At 41.7% G+C, this 22,005-nt stretch overlaps 2 protein-coding genes across 2 annotated transcripts; one reads left to right on the top strand and one right to left on the bottom strand.

Annotated features, from left to right (window-relative positions):
• Positions 1-15,409: 15,409 nt before the first annotated feature.
• Positions 15,410-19,538, bottom strand: asb3 (ankyrin repeat and SOCS box containing 3). The gene is made up of 9 exons (XM_030775486.1): positions 19,228-19,538; positions 18,947-19,105; positions 18,425-18,537; positions 18,103-18,235; positions 17,720-17,897; positions 17,333-17,539; positions 16,544-16,813; positions 15,878-16,011; positions 15,410-15,642 (listed from the first exon to the last, which is right to left on the bottom strand). Exons 1-9 carry the CDS (start codon positions 19,424-19,426, stop codon positions 15,452-15,454), a joined length of 1,584 nt encoding a protein of 527 aa, XP_030631346.1. The 5' UTR covers positions 19,427-19,538; the 3' UTR covers positions 15,410-15,451.
• On the top strand, positions 19,461-21,677 carry chac2 (ChaC, cation transport regulator homolog 2 (E. coli)). The gene is made up of 3 exons (XM_030775487.1): positions 19,461-20,316; positions 20,571-20,606; positions 20,708-21,677. The coding sequence occupies exons 1-3, from the start codon at positions 20,182-20,184 to the stop codon at positions 21,077-21,079; spliced, it is 543 nt and encodes a 180-aa protein (XP_030631347.1). The 5' UTR covers positions 19,461-20,181; the 3' UTR covers positions 21,080-21,677.
• Positions 21,678-22,005: the final 328 nt, after the last annotated feature.

Below are 22,005 nucleotides of genomic sequence, written 5' to 3'. Positions count from 1 at the left end.
ACACGATGTAATGAGTTTTACACCATTGTCTCAACTTACAGGCGGGTGTCACCACCTCTCTAAAAGCAAAGGAAACAATAAATGTTGAGAATCCCCCCCCCCCCCCCAACCACCAAATCCACATCAGTTATAACTGCTGTAGGTTCAAGTCTCCTACTGACGACATTGCTGTGTTCTCACACCGAGGCAAATGCATCCTCAGCCTGGAGACTTCCACCACTTCAGCTCTGAAATGTCTCAGAGATGGCTCAGCCGTATACGTGCTATATAAGCAGATGGATACCCTGCTGAAAGTCTCACGTACAAAAAAAAATTGGTAAAATAAAGGTCTCAACACAACTCCATAACTACACGTAAATATATCGCAATATGATTTATATACATGTCTGATAAACATCCTGTATAGGAAAGGGCAGTGCTATAATTACTTAGAAAAACTTTCTTCTTTGGAAGTTTCTAGAACTGAGGACTGAGTAAACACCTGTGGTGAGAGGACACGGACGCTAATGTACGACCCTCGAACATGTCTGTTCCTCCTGAATTGTCAACCTGCTTCGCTCACACGAGTAGCTGAGAAATTTGAAGATCACGCGTGACGTGACTGCTGCCTGAGTCTCTTCAGAACATCTTTTTTTTTTTTTTTTGCACATTAATACCCCGGGAAAGGCAAAGAACCATCTCTCCACGTCTGACAAAGCTGTGTCATAGTACAGCGGGTTATTGGTTGATTGCTTTCGCTCAAATTCTCCTTTCTTAAAAAAGAAAGAAAGAAAGAAAGAAAGAAAGAAAGAAAGGAAAAAAAAAACATTTCTTGGCTGTTTTGTATTTCTGATGGAGTGACGATAGAGCTTCCCTCATGCTTTTTTTATTGCAAGAGGCTGTTTTTTTTTTTTTGTGACCTTCTCAGCCAGAAGCAAATCTGTAAACAGACAAAATTCACAACTTGCTGTAGCAGCACAGCTAGGAGATCTGGGGGGACTGTATGAGTCAGAGGAGTTGTGTCTTTTTTTTTCTTTTTTTTTTGCTTTTCTGCCCCCCCCCCCACCCCCCCACCCCAGCCTTTCTTTTCTCTCAGTTCCTAGTAGGGCAGAGAATGCAAAATAAAAGAGAGAAAATAAGGGAAAAAAATTGTGTGTGGGATCTGATGATTTCATTTGCACAGGCAAATTAAGGCCTACTGGTTTATAAACGCCTGTGTTTTGGTATATTTATGTTCATCTGTGTAGAATGCATAATCATGAATCCCTAAGAGGCCTCACTAAAGGCCCTCAACTGACTGTCTGTAGAAATAACTGAAATAACCAAGCTGTTTATCAGCGTCCTCACAGGTTCAAAAGTTCTCAGTTCCACACACACACAAACACATACACACGCACAGGCTCACACTCACCGACACACAAGCACACGCACATGCACGCTCGCACGCACACGCACACACACGCATACACACACACACACACACACACTCACGCATGCGCGCGTGCACACACACACACACACACACACACACACACAAGAGTTCAGGTAGCCATGGAAGGTACTATACATGTTATGTAGCATAGCCGTAAAAAGTTAATTGTCTGTATGAACTTGCCGTCAGAAATGGCTTTGATAATATCCTTTCATAGCATGGCTGTTTGCCAAACATTAAAGTAACAAAAGGAAATTATACTCACATGCTGAATGTGTTTTAGACTGAAGCTTGCGAACACATGAGATGTATTTAAACACAATGACTGTTAAAACACTATAAAAACCGTCAATATGCTCATCAGTTTTGTAGCATAAACTGTCCTCCCCACAGCCACTCCAATGGCTTTTTAATCACTCTCCCTGTTCAAGCTCTGGAGCCTTCTGCCTACATGACTCCGTCAAACGGGCATTTCACTAAATCATTTAGAGTCGCCGGTGGGCTGATGGCAGGATCAAAGACTGAACTGGGCTGTGAACAAAGAGTGGCTAAAGATTACCCTCAAAACACGCAGTCACTCCCGTACACACACCCCCCACTAAGGAATATTCACCCCCCTGAAAAAACAACTCATCGAGATTAGAGATTCTAGAAGTCAGTAGAGCAGTGCGTCAGATTAAAATAGATGACTTTGGCATGGGGGCTATAAAAAAAGAAAAGAAAAGAAAAGAAAAGAAAAGAAAAGAAAGGAAACCTTCAGCACGTATCTGACAAACAACAAAGATGAGCACACCTTGGTTTCCACTCATTCTGAGGTGCTGTTACCCTGGCAACAACCTCCTAATATCCTACAGTAAGGTCCCTACCACTCTCTCTCTCTCTCTCTCTCTCTCTCTGTGCCTCCAGTCAAAAATGTATATTTGCTCAGTCAGGTTTGAGCGTTGCTTTCCTGGCCATACCCTTTCAACGCTCTAGCTTAGCCAGCTGACATAACACTAGTGTGACAGTAAAAGACTGACACACTGTAAAAGGAGAACATGCTACCATAAAGGTACCGTGGCTGTACATCGACTTTTTTAAAACCGGCTCTTACGTTTTTATCCCTGTCCCCACCCCCACCCCCCCCCAGTCTGCCAGCTAGGTAAAAGATCAGTTGTGACATTCTTTGATTCTCCAGGCCACGGTGTATTCCAACTCATTTGCATATTTTCAGAGGGGCGATGAAGTCATCAAATGTCAGATAAATGTCAAAATGCAATAAAATATTCAGCCTTTAAATCATTTATTTGATGGTGAATGAGGAGCTGATGCTTCACTGGCACTGGTCCTGCAGTGTAATAGCATTATTCATAATTCATTTACAATTGTTTTTCGCCAACCAACACATGAAAACTTCACATTTAGCAATAGCAACACTGATTAAAGAATCCGTATCATGTTAATGAAGACCATAGAGATTTTACATGGTTGTATTACTTACAGCATGTACAAACGGTTCACACAGAGAGCATGGGGTTAAAATACGTACTGAATATGCTTCAGATTCATTACCGCTGTTTGTTTATTCAGGCAACATGAAGCGGAGCACAGCGAACATGGAGCTGAGAGACCATTTTTCTGCAACTGTTCTCTTTCACGCGTAGCGAAGGGTTGAAGGACTTTTCATTGTGCCAAACCTTTTCAATAAAACATCTCTGAATGATTTGCAGGCTAAGTCAACCCATCAAGGCTCAGCAATCATATCATCTTAGTGTTTCTAAAGGAATCCCGCTACCCAGTGAGAATGTTCTAGAAGGCACATGTTTTTCAAAACTATGCCACTGAGGCTCTCGTATTTGCTTTAATCAATCTCCAGCTCCCCAAATCGTACTTCTGTGCAAATACGTGCTGTCTTGAAGAGACTTATTCCCTATATTTTGAATATGACAATTCGCTAGTCCGTTAAAAACAACAACCAAAAAAAATAAAAAACAAAAACAAAACAAAAACAAACCAAAGACCCTTTTTTTTTTGGTTATTAAAGCAAGACAAACCATAGATCTGAGCGTTACATTGTTGCCCACGACCGCCTGTGGCGTAATTTCCACGCTTGTTTTTGCTCACAGCAGGGTGACTACCTGAGGGGTAGAGCGGTTTCAGAACATTTTCCACCAAAGCGCCCAGCTGAGAGAACAACTGTGTCTTGTGTATTTTAGACTTTTATGGGCGTCGCCGCCGATGATAAGGAATATTCACGGTGATAACCGTCGGTAATGAGGGTCTCTTGTGGCGGCTGAGACTACTTTTGTACCAGCCTTCGCTTATACCTCACTTGAAACAGAAAATGATATCCTCAGATGTTGAATGGCGCACATAATCAAATGTACAATGCTAAACAAAGTAGCTAATGGTCTGTGACACGTCCTCACATGCACTCACATCACAGACATCTACTTTCAAGCAAAAATTATACACCAAACAAATGATTCACCTTTTCTGAATGATTAGAAATCTTATCCAGCAATCTATCCGCAAAACAGGTCATCCAACTCATTCATTGCATTTCGCCATTGCAAAGAAATAACATATTTCAGAAGCAAAATGCTCTAACACTAATACCACAATATAAAGATCTAGAAGACTAAAAGAAAGCTGCCATCAGCTGCTTTCTGCTGCCAGTCGTACCGCTGCCAAAGTCGACAATCTGTAATGTCACTAAATACACATGTCAAAAATGGCCCTCACTTAACGTGGAAAACAACTTGTCAACCTAAAGTAAGAAGAAGAATAAATTCGGTGATTTGACTTTGAAATTCGACAGCTTTGTTTTACACACACCCACTGTGGCAGTGCGATGTTCGGATGTCCTGAAGGTGTGTGGCGCAATCAGCAATGCTGGGACCTTCTTTCCTCTCCTCCCATTGTTCTATAGGACTTCTCACATCAAGCTGGCACTGCAGCGCTCTGTGAACAACCAAACCTCAAAACGATCACCTTACTAGGCATGGGCGAAAGAAAGAAAGAAAGAAAGAAAGAGAGAGAGAGAGAGAGAGAGAAAGACAGCCAGACAGACAGATAGACAGATTTACCTAAAGGTGATTACACAGGCAGCAGGATGCCAACCTTCTTTTTTTTCTTTTTCAAAAAGGTTGTAAATAATGTGCTAAATTAGCATTTTAATAAAAGCAACAAGAGACGTCTTGCCGGTTTGCAACAAGTGGAAATAATTTTCTGACTGCGGTTTAGACAGTGATGATGTCATTTCCTCCTGTTTTAATCTCTAAAAGGCATTATTAAAAGGCATGAGAAATGCATGTCAGAATGTGTGAATGTGTAATACATGTGTCCAAAAACATCTTTGTAAGTACCCCTGAATTTTCAAAGACATAAAATTTTAAAACAAGTAAAACATTTTTTTTTTTAACAATAAGGATTTCTCTCTTTTTTCTACCCTATTCTTTTAAAGCTCACTTTGCATAAATATTGTATGATTATTAGCCAGAACTTTACAGCAAGAAAAGAACATTTCAAAGGTTCAAGTGGTTTTTTTTTTCACCAGTGATGTTCAGTGATCTCACATTTTTAGAACCCAGGGTGCATTAGGCGTAGTTCACTAATACATGTATATTGATATTTCAGAAAGCGTTAAAGTGAACAAACCATTTCTTTTTATCAAAATCCATTAGCACAGTCAAAAATGTTTCAATGTTTTGACAGCAAAAACTGTTTTGACAGCAAGACGTAGCGACCGGCATTGTGTATGTTCCACATATCATTGCTGGGTTGTGTTTATGGCCTTTGCAATTTTGTAGTTTTTGCTGACTGGCGAAGCTTTTTAGTACGTCTAACCCTATGTGTTGCCATAGCGACAACTCACCGATACCATCTTGCAGGGCCAAGCTGGTGTTTCTCTTTAATATGCTGTAGAGTAATTACAGCTCTGGCCTGATCACTGACAGCTGTCTGGACTGATGAGAAAACGGTTCAGCTGAGAAAGCAGAATGAGGAGAAGCTTGGCACGTAGAGAGGCAGTAATTTAATGAAATACGACAGATGATTGTGTGAGGACCTCCTAAATGACAGGTAAGCTGATTTTAATGAAGTCTGATTGCAGGGTCCAGTGTCTCTTCCTCTCCTTGCTGGCGTTCTGGGATTCTGCTGGCCACTTGCTTTGTAATAGCTTCGTCGCTTGAGAGAAACTTACATTTGATGCAATTTTTGCCCTTACGCGAGATCATAAGACTGCTCCAGGCAACTTTACTTTTCTAAGATCCATGTCCTTGGAAGTTTCAGGCAAATCAAGAGTAGGGTCATAAGGGACCACGTTTCCCATAATGCAATGCATCAAAGATGGGTAAAATGGGTCAGAGTTCAATATTCCCCCCTATCCTGCTTTTGCAGGATGAAAGCAATTGCTTCAAAGAAGCGTATGTGAAAGGGGTTGGGCAGACTTCTGGAGGGAAAGAAGAAGTAGAAGAAGAAGACGAAGGGAAAAAAAAACCAACCTTTGTCGCTATGGCAACAAGCCCAAGATGATGACATTTCAAAACTGTGATGAAACATTTAACAAGGAATACCAACAAAATACAATTGCCTCGATAGCAGGCATCACACTTGCCACCAGAAGAGGGTTTGAACCCTTTCGGTTTGGCAAAAATGAAGTCAAGTGGAATGCAGAAGCAGAACATATCAGGTCTCACATTTTGGTTTAACAGTTTTTGAAAGCGCCCTGCTTTCATTAGAGTCTCACTCTGACGCTGGGGGAGGCGTGAGGCGCTGGAGGAGTAGATTTTCCGTCTTTGCCTTTTAAGAGACCTTGAGAAGACTGCAGTCACACTTTAACACACGAGCCTCCCTCCTGGGCTTTGTCTCAATCAAACAAAGCCCAATGTACTCCCTTGGAACAGCTCTGTGAATTACCATTCATCCTACAACCCCATGGCTTAGGACTAATACAAACCACCGAGCAGACAGTAGACAAAAAAGATTATTCACAAATATCCTGGCTTGACACAGCCGGACTCTCTTTTTCAATCAGTTGGGTAAAGAAAACCTGAGATAAGGGTTTAAGCTAATGGTCTACACTGAGTATGCTGTATGTTTCCACAAGAGAACCTAATCCTACCTTTAAGACAAGAGGTGCATTTGAGCGGTCTTGTTGACTTGGGATTATACATGAAAATTTCCCTCGTGAAATTTGGGGGACTTTTCACATTAAGGTTGTTAACATTCAAAAGTTGTTTCATGACAACCCCACAGGTCTTAATCTCAATACCTAAGAATGGAAAACAACACAAACAAATGGGCCAAAAAAACATGGCTGAATGAATGATGGAAGTGAAAGATGATGGATGAGTGAGAGAAAAGATAGATGATAGGTAGATGGAAGGAGAGGCAGGTAAAAAGAGAGAACACAAGATGAAGGACGGAAAACACGTTATGGAACCAGACTGACGCTACAACTTATAACCAAATGGGTCACTAACGACCAAGATCAACCACAAGACCTTTGCAGTCGACGGTTTAGTGCGCAGGTGCCTGTGGACCCGTTTAACCCTGTACTAAAGAGCAAGTCCATCTACAAGAAGCATTTCAGCGGCGGAAGTTTTCCTTCAGAGGGTTAATAAAGTCGAATCCAACCGCAGTGAACATATTTAAGAGATTAGAGGATGCTTATTCTGAGGCCGAGCTCTCACACAGGATTAACGGGAGATGTGAGTGAGACAAACTGGCATAACATCAAAGAGAAGACTGGGAGGTTTATGAAATAATTAATTCACATACTCCGACACACTTTCGTACATGACTTGAAAGTTTACTCATTGAAAATACTTTTGGTTACATTGCTGCACTGATGACGTATTAATTCTTTTGGGATAATAGAAGAACGTGTAGACCGTTTATTTATTTATTTATTTTACATATGTCTGATGACATAATTAATTAGGCTAACTGAGTTCAGACTGAGTGAATCGGCCTACATAATCACACAACTGGAATACGTAAAATTTCCATCAGTAAAATTAATATTAATCTCTCAGCACTGAGAAAAGCATATGTGGGATGTAAATCCAGGTGATGTTATCACTGGCTGCGTTACCTTCTTGGTATTTAAGATTTGGCAAGTGGAATTTTATTGTTAACAGTGTCCTTGTTGTATAACACATACAATTTCTCCTGCCCTTGTGAAGGAAAAACCAGAACTGAATTTAGTTCATTCTAACATTTTAATCAGATTTTTTCCCATACCATTTCAAAAAGAAAAAGTGTAGCATACTGACACTTTACTGTGAGAGTATCAAATACATGATTATGGTATATTTATTTGATATTTTTTATTTAGTCAACATTCTGCTATGGCTAACAGTGTGATTTGCAGAAATATGACACTTGTGTTGGGATTCATCCCTTTTGGAATTCCTCCTATCAAGCACTTGATCCCAGTCATTTGCATATACCTTGCCATGCACCCAAGATAAACACATATTGGGCAGCCGTGGTCTAAAGGTTAGAGAACCCGGCTTGTGACTGGAGGGTTGCTGGTGCGATTCCCAGGCCCAACATCCATGGCTGTGTGCCCTTGAGCAAGGCACTTAACCCTAATGCTCCCCGGGCTGCTCCTGCGTCTGTTGTGTGTTCGCTACTGGTGTGTTAGATGGGTTAAATGCAGAGGACAAACTCACTGTTCACAATGTGTGTGTGCAATCACAGAAACTTAACTAATAAACACCACAAGTGTTAAAAATTCAACCATTCCATTTGATTGGGGCTTCTTGAGGCTGCAGTAACAAAAGTTTTGTTCACAGATCGACCTGGGTTGGCGAGTACGATGGGGAACGATACGCGGCAGAATCACGTAACGCCAGAGCCTTGCGACGGATCCTGCCAGCGTATAACATTTGATTTAGTTATCAGATACACCTATTGTCTCTGACAGCTAAGCTCAAATGACAGGCACAATAACAGCAATGATTATCATCAGTCAGATTAAAATATAGATGAGGAGTGAGATAATATTTGTCTCTGAAGGACACCTTAGATTCCAAACGAAAAATAATCATCCACAAATGACACAGTCGAGAACGTTTAAATTTGACCTTCAACTTCGTTTATCATCAATTTCAGTTTTCAAATGTGGTTTGTATGTGGACTGTGTTTTGCGTTTATTGTATGCCAGGTATTTGTTGATGAAATGTGAATGACTTCCTAACCATACCATATTTGAATGCAGTTTGAAAACATGCTGTATTTGTGAAGCCTGATAGATTTGACAAATTGTGTTTTGATTGTTTGCTAATAGCATTCATTTGTTTGTTTGTTTGTTTGTTTTGTGAAACAGATTTTATCTCTTTGCCAGCTTTGGTTTGTATTTGCAAAATGAGTTTTGATTGTCAATGAATTACGGGTTATTTGGTAGGCATGCTGCATACGTCTGCAAAGTTTCAGCAATGATCGGCTTCCGTAGAGAGGAAAGTGACGCTATGTTGATATTGCATTACGCTGAGGCTAACTATGGCTGTAAGGGGTGGTTTTATGGTGGGAAACACAAACAGCGCATGTCGAGAGCTGCCTAACAACAGTGTGATACCCACAGGCAGTCTTTTGATTGATGTCCTGTCAGAAGATGGATTTTCTATATATGCAGGCAAAAAGGAGATACCTCGGCCCTCACAGAAGTCAGCGTTACTGTCACATTCTGTCTGATCTCAGACAGTAACCCTTATCCTACAGCTTATCAATGAGGAATCACATGTTCATATGTATACACACGCGTGTTTCTCTCCATAGCCGGGACTTTCCACTGACTTTCATTTTCCTGTAACTACAGACTGTAGATATAAATCTAACTTTAACCATAACCAAAAAATGTTCTGTACTTTTTGGTTTGATAACCATATCTTTTTCTTTTTTTTTTAATGGCTCTCTGAAGCAGGTCCCCACCAAGTCTTACATCAGTTTTATTCATTTATATTCTTGTAGGAATATTGGGTAGACGCTATGTCATGAGAGTCTAAATCTCAGTGTCTCTCTCTCTCACACACACACACACACACACACACACACAAACACACACACACACACACACACACACAACAGAAGCATTCAATAACTGAGGCAGTCGAGATATGAAAAGTAAATTAATCCTTTATTTTTCGATTAAGATCGGTGATCTATGTCACCCCAGTAACTGAAATACACATAACTGCCCAAATAAGGAAAACGCCAATATTAGCAGGGAGCAAGGCAGCCATAAACTGCCTGTAAAAGTCTCAGTAAACATTGGCACAGATTCTACGCGTATCTAAGAGTCTACTGGATGGTTGCGACACCACGCCTTCACAAGAAATTCCTACAGTTGATGTTTTGTCGATGACGGTATGAAAATGCTCAGGTGTGCTCATACACCTCACAGACATGTTCACCTGCGTTGAGATCCGCTGACTGAGACAGACACAGAACATGGTTTACACTGTTTCCATGTACGTCCGTCCATTCAGTGTCCACTCATGCTCCGTGGATGGAGACAGCGTTACCTAAGAAGAGCTTTGCTCTTCAGTTTAACCCCTTAAAGGGTTGACCAAAGCCAAATCATGCCTAGAAAACGCACCCTTCACCACAATGGGTGTCAGCGCCTGCCGAGCAGTTCTGTGCATGACGGAATGTTAACTGGTCATAATTAACTCACAAACCACAACTGTGTGAAAGCCCTCGTTTTTACAGTACTTTATATCAGCCTTTTATTCAAATGTCTTTATTTCGCAGTGACATCGACAGCAAAAAATGGATGAATGCCCTCAAACAGGACATATTCCCAAGATATCAAGGCCTCCCTTCTCCGACACGTAAGGTGGGCATGTACCCTGCTGTACACCAATCTTTTTTCTTTTTTTTTTTAACTTCAAAGGACAGCGCCCCCCCCCCCCTCCCCCCTCAGCTTTCTGATACACAGAGAGGAAATGAATCAGCATCTTCCTATGGGGGACACATTCCAATTGATGTTTTTTGTTACCCCGCTGAGGGATGTGTATGAAAGGGAACACAGAGGAGTCAGAGTGGGCAGTCTGCCAAGGGGCGTTCTAAAGACGTCTACATCATCCTCGGTAAAAATAAATAAATAAATAAATAAATAAATAAGACCGTTCTTGCGTTAATCAGTTGGCTGATCAATAAGAAACCAGGGTAGACGGTAGTCGTGTGTAGTCACACATAGCACATAACTACACTTTGGGTATAGAGATCCTAGCGTTTGTGCTTTTTACACGGTACACTTCTGAGAGAAGAAAAGACAGTTTATTTTTTTTTTCTAATTCTAGTGTCACATCCTTGATTTATGTACTTCGCTCCAAACACAGCTCTCCATCAGTGAATATGATCTAAAATAGCGCAGCTAAGGATGCCTGTGGGGTAAATAGGGAGTACCTTGATGAAATGTACAAAAACATCACACTGGAAGATGGAAGGTTCTCTACCCTGGTGTGTGTGTCATTGATTGAAATGGTCTTGCAACTGAAATTGCTCCCGAGAATAATTCTCTCTTCAGCGCTTTAAAAAAGAAAAGAAAAAAAAAAGGGACGTGGGCTCCCGAAGGGACATTACTGCTCAAGATGTTATTTTTGTTTCAGTCTCTAAGGCTCACAGTTAAAGTTTATGAGGGATTGAAAATGGATAATTAGCATTTAAATGATCTGATGCGTCTTCTTCTCCTTTTTTTTTTTTTTTAACTCTGCCGCTGCTGTCATCGTAACCTTCCCGTTCATGTTCTCTCATCTGATAGCATTTGTGTTTGCCTGGTTTTGAAAATGGAGACTCTGTGAGGCAGTTGGACTTCTGATGCGGCTAGAGGGCCACTGGGTTATCTGTATGGACTTGCGAGTGATGGTTTGCAGTAATGGGGGAATACTTTTGATAAGGGAAGAGAACGCTCAAACACTGGGTTCAAATCTGAGGTTAAAACCAATACCAAGAAACAGTAAAGACCCGATATTTCAACATTATCTCCGAAGCGCCAACAAATATTAGACACTGAGACGCTCAGAAATCAATTTCTTTCAAGCAAACGTTAACAAAAGAAAGTGGATTCATCTCAAGCATTGGCTGCCCATTTTGATGTGGTATTAAAAGCAGCATGGTACATTCTTCAAAACCTAAACGGAGGGACTCGAACGAGACTTGTACAGTCTCAGAACTTACCAGTTTCTTTATTTTAACATTTGGGAAACTCATTAGGAGGCCACAATTCATTTTAATAAAGGTTAATTAGGAATTTGCATTGGGAGTGCTTGAGAGCACTGATGTAGCAAAGACGCTAACAGTATAAAACGAAGATCTCCAATTAGACGCGAGCCGAGAATACGTGTACGACTGCTTTGAGCGAAAACAAAAGAAAAGGAACCGTCTAGACGTAAGGGCTCCGCTCTGGTCCAATTTCCCCTCATCTGTCTCCGTGCACATCCAGCCCAGCATCGCTGTCCTGATTAACTCTGTGTCCGAGTGATTGACTGCAGTCATTATTTGAAGGAACAGTTACCTCACACGGGTGTTCCAGATTTCCCTCAATCAGCAACTTCTTCACCACAATCAGCAAGCGGTTAACACCTGGAAGCCCCTAGTGAGGCAAGCATCCACCCAAACCAATTATTTCAGCTAATCTCTGCTTGTGAGTAATGAAGCAGACAGAACAGTCAGACGAACTCACTTGTGCTTCAAGCACAACACACCATCACCTGCATTCCGCACATACACTGAAACAGCGTGGCTTCCTCTTTCGGCATCTTTGCATCCACATCCTTTCTGTGCTCTTTAATTCTGAACATGTGTTGTTTCTTTAGTTCGTTTAACCTCAAACAAAGGCAGACACACAGCTGATTGACCTGGTTGAAAAGTGGCACAGTGCAAATCAATGAGACAAGACACAAGAGAGAAGAGACGCGAAACAACACAGTGACATGATATAAATGTATTAGTCTCATGTTCATTCAGAGCAAACAAAGCTGATCGCTCCTTTATTTCCCTCGAGTTAAGGAGGAGAGTAGAACACACCAGAGATAGCAATAAGAACTCCCTCTCCCCTCTTTTTCGAAGAGAAGAACTAAGACACACAGAGTGAGAGAGAGAGTGAAACATTATCTCTTTCTCTCTCTCTCTCTCTCTCTCTCTCTCTCTACATGTATATGCACAGGGAGAGAGAGAGAGAGAGAGTACACACACATACAAATACACACACATGTCCATCTATAAAATGATACAGGCAAAATGATCTGTTGATTTGTACATCACGACACAGAGGGAATGCTTCCCAGGTAATGAGAAATGGATGTAATGATAGCCTTGGCAAAGCCGCTGATGGTTTTGGGCGGTAGTTATCCAGTGGTCAGTAAAATAAACCAGCTTTGCTCATCATTGCTCATGAAATCTCTGGACCTGTCAAGACATTATTCCATTCAGGGAGTCAGCTGAATCGTTCAGCCAAACAGTTCACAAAAATGTCAGTGAAAAACCGTTTCTCTTCTTTAATGATGTGTGGCCTTTCTCTCCTTAATTCTCCAAACAGAGCTTTTCAGGTTGCCAGACAACCATGTCGTACCATATAAGGACATCCTTAATGTTGCTTTGCCAACACTGATGATGAAATTAAGCACAACCTCTGACTGCCAAAAAAAAAGTAAAAAAAAAAATTTTGAGAACAAAATAATCACTTGCTGATGCAACTGAAAATGGCCTTTTTTTTAAAAAACAAAACAAAAAAAAACATTTATTAATGAGAAAAATGAATAGTTCCAGTGCTAACTGATGACCGACTGATTTTCAAAGCTAAGCTCTTGTCCAGACAGATGGACAGGCATAGAAAATGAGCAGCATTTTATTAGCTCGAATCTGTTAGCCTGCGTCAAACAGTAACCTGCTCAGGGTCAAGTCAAGGTGTGTCAAGGTCAGAACAAACCAGGTGAGAGCAAAGGTATGGTTATATTAGGGATACAGCTGAGAGCAGTGGAGGACAGCGGGGGAATTGAAAGAGTAAAGATTCGACGAGAGCAGGGCAGAATGGTTGAGAGCACAGTTAGGGTGAGATGTGCGTACAGTAGCTAATGCTTGTTTTTCATGAACACTTGACTGCACATAGAGTAAAGGGAATAAGATGGCCGCCTGCCAAAACCTGCGGCGATACCTGCTTGGAAGCGCAAGACGTTGCATCTCCGAAGCCTTTTTTTTTTCTTTCTTCAAAGTCGGTTATTCAAAGCTCTGTGCGGTTCACAGTCTGAGCGAGCGAGACACACTGAAACAAACTACGCTTTAGTTTCTGAGTCAAATTGGGTAAGCTCTTCGCCCTTGGACTAGATATCAAAGTGTCATTTCATATAAGCCTGCCTGCAGAACCAAGGATTGATACATATTACATTACGTTACATCAATTATGTACATGTGTTCTTCCACACGTCATTCGGTCACATCACATATTAAATATAAAACATCTGGTTGAATACAGAGGTTATCCCGGGTGATGGTTAAGAAACACACTGAGGTATGCAAGCCTGTGATCCAGTCGTGGCGTCGAACTGTTTTCTGAGTGAGACATGGAAGCAACACGTCTGTATCGTAAAAGGACTTGAATTCAAAATATTGAGTTTGAATGTCGGCCAGATATGAGACCTTGATGTGGGGAAGAAAAAATACCTTGCACAAGCGGGGAGAGAGAGAGAGCAGGTAGAGGGACCCTGGGATAAGAGTGGAAGATTGATAGGAATCTTGTGGGCTGTTGTTCAAAAACCTGATTGCTAATCAAAGGCGTTACCCCTGGAACGGCGCTCACTTGACGCTCGCATGGGGACTTTTTTGATTCTTGTGATTATAGATGCTACGTGTTCTTGGCTCTCCTACACAGGCCGAGTGATTGTCTGAAGGCAGGCAGAGATTACCTCACACCCTGGATTCACAGCAGTTGTGAAGAGGTTGAAATGGCTTCTGTCCTCAGTGTGTTCAAAGCTCGTGTGCACATCCTGGGTCCAACTCTAATACATTTTTGCCCCCTGCTGTTGTCAGACGGTACTCTTACGTTGTATTAAAAAAAAAAAAAAAAATTAATCTGATTTCTCTTTTTTTTGGCATCATAAAACTGATCAGAAGAAACCTTTTGAATATGAATACATAAAGAAATTATAATATATAGACGTTTTGGCACTCATTATGAAACAGGGCCAGATATTATTTCTGCATATGTCTTTGGGCCTGTATTTAAAACCACTGGCTAAATATACTACATATTCCATACTAAGTTTTACATATTGCTAATGCCCACAAATTGCCCTCTTTTAGAGTGCGGGCTCGTTTTCCTCCTTCGTAAATACATCACTAAGATTACATGTTTGTCTGTTAGAACCTCTTTGCTAAAACACTGCACAGGGAAAAAAATCCAGTTTTCTAAAATACTATGATCATTTTATTAAACATTCCTGGTTTAAAATCCAAATCTGTGTAATAAATTCTGCCTGCATATGAAGTTTAAACATGAAAAGCAGATCAAACTCAATACTCCCGACTACTAAACTCAGCAAAAAGCTCCCCAACTTGTATAATTCTGTGACGGACTTGCCTTTGGTCTGTCACCAAAAAAAAAAACAAAAAAAAACAGAAAAATTATCATTCAAACGACAAAGAGCGGGCGCTGGCGTCTCCACTTTAATCAATGTGTCTGCGTTGGTCATTAGGATTCAAGGTGAGTATGCGTTTTAAATGCCAGCATGACCTTGGAGACGGGATAGAGAGCGACGCTGCGAAAGGAAAAAAAGAGAGAAGATAACGAAGCGGTCCACAGGCAAAGAGCGGAGCCCAGTTTCAACCCCGGCTCTGTCCGAGGGAGCCAGCTGGGCCTGCCTGGAAGTCAGTCAATCCAAGAGTGAAGTGATCTCTTTGTCTGAAAACACACGCGGCTTTTACGGAGAGGAATGACGAAACAAGAAACACTCCCTGCATCGCTTACAGGTTAAAACTTTTTTTTTTTTTAATTTTTTTTTTAATATGAACATATATACAGTACTGTGTTGGTAAGAGAATCAGTTAATCTGGCTAAATCTGCTGTCCTAACAGGCTGCAGGGCAGTGGATTGTGGGCAGTGTAGATGTCATTGAACTGGAGATAGTTCTGCAGGAGCGTGGGAATAGGCAGCTCCTGAACAAAGGCTGTTTTAGAGAATATACCGCTTCCTACTGCCTCTCTCACTGCCAACCTGCACAGGTGGCTCAGAGCAGGAACACACTCTGAAACAAAGAGAAGAAAACAAAGAAATGTCAACCATGCTGTGGCATGAAGGTCAGAAATTCAATCTGAACTGTCTTTTTTTCTTTTTCCTTTTTTTTCGGCACTGATAAAATTCATTTGATGGAAAAATGTACATGGTATCTTCATTTAACATGACTGAGCCCACACGTAGTAAACAAAGCTATACGACTCTGAGTGGACTGTCTGTTCACAGGTGTGTTTCCTGAAACTGACCAAAATGCTTTCGTGGGATCCATGTACCCTCTGCCTGGCGTCGGGACAGGATTTGGAGCGTGTTTGAGGGCAGAGTCTTCCAATTAATAAACTCCAGATAGAAATTAAGCACAACATCATCTGCGTCCTCAAGCCTGCAACCAATCAGGGCATCAGAATTAAATAACAAGAGCCAATGAAATGGAAAGACAAAATGCACAGGGCAACATTTTGACAGTAGCAAGACTTTGACAGTCGAGCCTTTACTGAGGCAATGCAGGGTTAATGCTAGTTAGATTTAATTATGATCACTGAGATATCAGCTCATCAGTTTGGATGAAAGTGTCAGAGGTCAGAGACCTGGCTTGGCAAACAGAGAGTTAAAGGTTTAGTTCCAGAGTATGATGAAGGGGGAAAAAAAACTTTGACTGTATCCTGACGATGTGCTGATTTTAAGCAAACAAGCTCTATGTCTGTATGCCCTTGGGGTAAGGCGCTTGACGTCAAGATAACCACAGATGTCATCTCAGGTTGAAAGTCAATCTGATATACAACAGTGAACTGAATGCACTGTATAAGTAAACCTGCTTACAAGTGTGCAACAAAAGCAGAACCGGGTACTTGATGGGAATCCAGGCAGTTATCGACGTTACACGGAAACCTAGCGCATGTACCTCAGCTCCTTACATTTTATGATGAAGAAACAGCATGGGGTCCACTCCTGCCTTAAGTAGCAAAGGGAGCCAGTAGGGGGCGCTATGCACTTCCTCCAGGGCTTTTTGGACCAGCTCTGCGAGTTTGTCCCCTTGAGGAAGCCCGGCGTATTCCAGAATCAGAGGGAGGTGCTCGGGTACGTGTCCCTGTAAGGCAAAGCCGTACATGCCTAAACTTACAGTGGCCCCCGCAGACAGCAGCATCTGAGCGATCTCACGGGTCTGGTGGCACTCGTTGTCCAAGCTGAGAGCACCCGGGACAGACAGACAGACAGACAGACAGAGAGAATAATAATAAGAGTTTAGTAAGATCTTTTATATAAGTAAAAAAAAAAAAAAAAACACAAAACATCCTCTCAAGATGCTCTCTCTCTGCAGTGACAACACATCAAATTCTGAAATTCATCTGGCGTTACCTTTAGGGAGTGGAGAGTCAAATTGCGACGTATCATATTTTTTTGTTTTCATGGCTTGGCTTAGAATTCATTTGAACTCATAACAAAAATCATTATTCCTCTTGAAAGTGAACAGAATGATGTGTCAATAGGAAGGAGGGAAAAAAAAAAAAAACCTAACTGAAGTGCACAACAGCCAGTCACGCTGACATAACAAAATGTATAAAAATGTTAAAGGGGGTTGAAGACTTTCCTACACATGCAAAAGCCTGGGGTAGCAGAATTTCTAAGAAAACGCTGAACAAGAATTTAAAAAAAAAAAAAAAAAGAAAGAAAGAAAGAAAGACACGTTTCTCAGTACTGTGTACCTCCAGGAGTTGCACCACAGTGCCATGTCCAAGGGGCACTCATAGCCAAACTGTTTACAGCTCTGAGCATCAGGGCTGTAGCCGGCCTTGAGAAGGGGTCGCAGGCTGTCTGCCTGTCCGCTGAGGACGGCCAGGTAGACGGGGCTAACCTTCCCCTCGCCGCGGTCGCACTCCCGGTTTGTCACGGGAATCAGCCTCTCCAGAATACTAGAGAGAAATCAAAAGGAGTGACAAATTCTTAGTGCGAAGGAAAGGTGACTCTTTCGCACCAGCCTGTCCGGACCAATAAACTGGCGTTAAAGCACGTTCGTTGAATCAGAGTTACTTGAAAAGTGCAGAGTCATGACATAGCAATGAATGGGACCCGTGTCCGGGCAGAGACGCTACCTGACTCGACAGAACTGAGCGGCAGCATGGATGGGAAGTTGCCACTGGGCCTCGTTGCAGTAGAGGTTTGGGTCTGCGTTATGTGCTAACAGAACTCCCACACACGCCAGGTGGCCCTCTTGAGCGGCAATGAGGAGTGGTGTGGCCAAATCTTTAGCCTGACAGTTCACATTAGCACCTGAGAAAGAGACACAGCTGCAGTTACGCATTTCCTCTTCATCTTACTCATGAGCCCTGACTTGAGGAGAACAAGTAAGTTGAACACTTCTACTCATTGTTATCAATAATACAGTACAGAGAACACACTGATGTTAAAATGATAACAACATGATACATTGATGTTGCACCAGTAGGAGGTAAGATTAGTCAAAAAGAAATATTACCCTCATCTGCAAGGATCTCTAAGCACTTATGATGTCCATACTGCGCAGCTACGAATAGTGGTGTGATTCCATAGTCATCAACAGCTTCTAAAGAACATTTGCTTGCCAGAAACCGGGCAATATCACAATGACCCTGAAAAAAAAAAAGAAACAAAAAAGACCCAAGCAGGGGTTAAAGGATCACAGATAATCACAAAGTAAAATGCAGAATTATTCACTGTTCAGTCACACAAGTCAGTGCAGCTTATCTTTTTTTTTTTTAAAGAATTAGGTCAAGTACACTATATTTGCTATTGCCTGAGATTTCTGATGCAAGCTGTACCTTGTACACTGCCTGATGGAGGCACGACCAGCCTGAGGGGGAATGAGTTCCATTGACCTCTGCTCCACTTCGAACCAATAGCTCCACCACCTCTCTGTGTCCTCCATCCACCGCTGTAGTTTAAAAATGAAAATAAAATAAAATAAATGACACAGGTAAAATGCAAAAAGAACAAGCTCAAGTTTCAAGTTCAAGTTTATTTAGAGCCCAATATCACTGTTTACAGTCCGAAAGCGCTTTATATTCCTACAACAAACAAAACAGGACAGCAGCCTCTGGCTTAATCCTCATAGTGGGCAAGGAAAAACTCCCTAAAAGCCCAGGTGTAACAGGAAAAAAAATGGAAGAAATCTTGAGAGGGAGCACAGAGACCCCCTTCATGGCCAGACATGGGTGCGACAGGTGCCGACCCAGTGGGCAACGCAATCATAATGTAAAAGAAAACACACTAGCAGACAAAATAAAGACAACAAATGCAGGACGAGGGGGGTGTAATGAAGTTCAAGTTTATATAATTTGTACCTGCAAACAGTGGACAGGACATGTCATTGGTCTCCCGGTTCATATCAGCGCCACCTTTAATGAGCCACTTAACAACACGGAGATGACCATTCTTTGCCGCAAGGTACAGAGGTGTTTCCGAATCGTGTGTAAAAGAATTGATGTAATCTTCGCAATTTTCTAACGAAACACAGTAGAAACTTGTTAACACATTAGGCGCAAACTGTGGGACTGTTTAATGAATAACAAGCAGAAATGCAAAATCAGCAAAGAGGAAGTTGCTTGATCTGGGCAAGTCGTACCGGCTGCACCGAGAAGAAGCCGAACACATTCTGCAGAACCGGCGTTGGCAGCTTCGTGCAGGGGGTTCCATCCTCGATTGTCTTTGACGTCCACACTGTAGCCTTTTTGGATAAGCCTCTGAACCTGTCTTATCTTACCCTCTCTAGCGGCTAGTCCGACAGCAGAGCAGGTGTCCTGGTAGCATTCTGTGAAGTCCATTCTGTGTAATCTCCCTTTACCCCAGACAATGTCTGCAACCAACAAGATAAGTCGGGAAACTGTCAAACCAGTAACGCTCCAAAAATACGTGCTACTAGTTAGCTGCTTAGGCTATGCTAACTGCACTAGCGACTGGGTCTTGCCAACTAGGTTAGCTACCAGGGGGGCATTCATAGTTAGCGCACCTAGCTTAGCTAATGTTATGCTGTTCTGTTATGCGTGGCAGACAACAAGCTGTTCTCCGAAACTCGAAAAACATGATTATCGTGCCATCACGCAAATATGTGTATATATCTGATGTTATATTCAGCATATATAACACGTCAATTAACACGTTTTACTCCTGAGAATCAAACTCTGCTCATTTTTGCAGCTAGATGGCTGGAAGTTTATGCTGTCACTTCCGGATAAATCGTTCTCTTATTGGTTTGTCTGTAGTTGTCATTTCTGAATTTAGTTTCTCATTGGTCACTCAGGGTTTCTTCAGAATCATATTCAAAGGTCTGTTGAAAACGATGTCACCATGAACTTGCAAATTAAGCTTTCGTGACGCGAAGTCGTTCTATACTTCTTGGCATTTTGTCGAAATTGAGGCGTTGAATGTCAGCTCAATATTAATATCACAGAGATTTTTTCTGGTTAATGTTAACGAATGTATCGCTAATGATTTAGCTAGCTGGCTAGCTTCATTCTCTGCTGTCAGAACCCGGTAGATTTAATTCGCATCAGAATCAGTTTTTTTTTGTTTATGAAATATGTGGGTTTTTGGATATGGTTCTCTAATTTGGAAGGTTGACTTTCCATACGAGGAGAAACGAGTCGGTTTCATCAAAGGATTCAGCCGTAGGTTTTGGCAAGGGAGCACTGATCACCGAGGGGTGCCCGGAAAGGTATGTTACATAACAACCACTGCAGTAGTTGTGTTTATAAGACACTAAATTGTTTGGGATACATTAAGAAATCTAAACATGCGATTCAGCTCTTGAAGGTCAGGTACCCCCCATCACTACTAATCACTAGTTTGAAATTAAAGCTGGTCTAATATCTCAGTGTAGGACACTCTCACTCTCTGCCTGTTAATGAAAATTTGTGTAAACATAGCTGTGATATTCTGTATTTTTCTCTTTTTATGTTTCTTTATCAGCCTGGACGAGTAGTGACATTAACTGAGGATCCTGAGGTAATGATTGCTATTAGTCCCTATGCTGCAAGTGCACATTGCATTCAGAACTACTAAAAAAAAAAGAATTCAGTGTTGATTTTCAACGTCATTGTCTATAGGGCTGCGTTTGGGGTGTTGCTTACAAACTGCCTTCCGGGAAAGAGCAGGAGGTCAAAGAATATCTGGACCATAGGGAGAAAGGTGGATACGGAGTGATGACTGTGACATTTTACCCTAAAGAAGAGCAAGAGCCAATGACAGACACATTGCTCTACATCGGATGCTGCGACAATCCAAACTACTTGGGTCCAGCCCCTCTGGAGATGATCGCTCAACAGATACTGAAGTCCGTCGGCCCAAGCGGTAGGAATACAGAGTACCTCTTTCAATTGGCGGACGCGCTCCGACTGCTGGTACCCGAGGAGTCGGACGAACACTTGTTTTCTTTAGAGCGCTTGGTCAAAGAGCTGCTTCAAAATGCCAACGAGTGATAGATATAGAACCCGTCAGACAAAACTGACCTCTCAGCTGCTCAGGGTTTTAGGAAAATGCGCAAAATATGCTGACCAGTAACGTCCTGAGAAGGCTTGCCTTCTCATAACACAATGCTAATTGTACGACTGATTGTTTGTCCACTTCATTGGTTATGCACCTTTATTAATCTGAAATCACCTTGGAATATGGTGAAAGAATTGTATCACCTTAACCATAAGACTCCACAACTGTTATGTTTTGATCACCATTACGTTTTACCTCAGTATTTATTAAAATAATCTTTTAGTACACCTATGATCCGATCCGTCATAATCCACTGTCCAGGTGACGGGCAGTTGCAGATAGAGAACGATGTACGTTACAGTGGGTGGACAGAGACTGATGCTACTCAGGATATTTTACAATTTTAATTCACTGTATGAATGAAACCTGTTGATTGTATTGGAGCATGAAGTGCCCATTCAAGCCATCTTTATGTCATGTCTTCGGTTCCTCTAATCCATTTTCTACACGGAAAACGTTTTACATTGTGACACGTCATACGCTTAAGTCTGTCCTACTGTGGTATCCAATAAAGGCAGTGATGTAATGGCATTTGGTGTAATGGGAGTCATGTATTTTTTATTTTTGTTTATATGACTATCTATTGGTTCTTTTTACTGCATTTAAGTGCCAGTAAACTGAAAAGCACTTTTACAGTATAAATAGACTTAACCTGAAAAGAACCTTTTGAGCAGCGGTGCATCGATCCAGCCTCAGAGGACCATAAACCCGCTGCTTTTTGCACCTCTTTAGAGAGGAAGATTTTCCCTGGGAAACTGGAGTGTGAATTCCTCAGCCAGACACCATGCATGTGAAACAGGGGAAATTTATCTTTCTAGGACTGGACAGCGGCCTCTCTGCTTCACATGGACAGACACAA

This window comes from Chanos chanos, chromosome 5 (assembly GCF_902362185.1).
Source record: "Chanos chanos chromosome 5, fChaCha1.1, whole genome shotgun sequence".
Taxonomy (NCBI): domain Eukaryota; kingdom Metazoa; phylum Chordata; class Actinopteri; order Gonorynchiformes; family Chanidae; genus Chanos; species Chanos chanos.
Note: the sequence above shows the minus strand (reverse complement) of the source record. Positions and strands in the feature narration are given on the sequence as shown.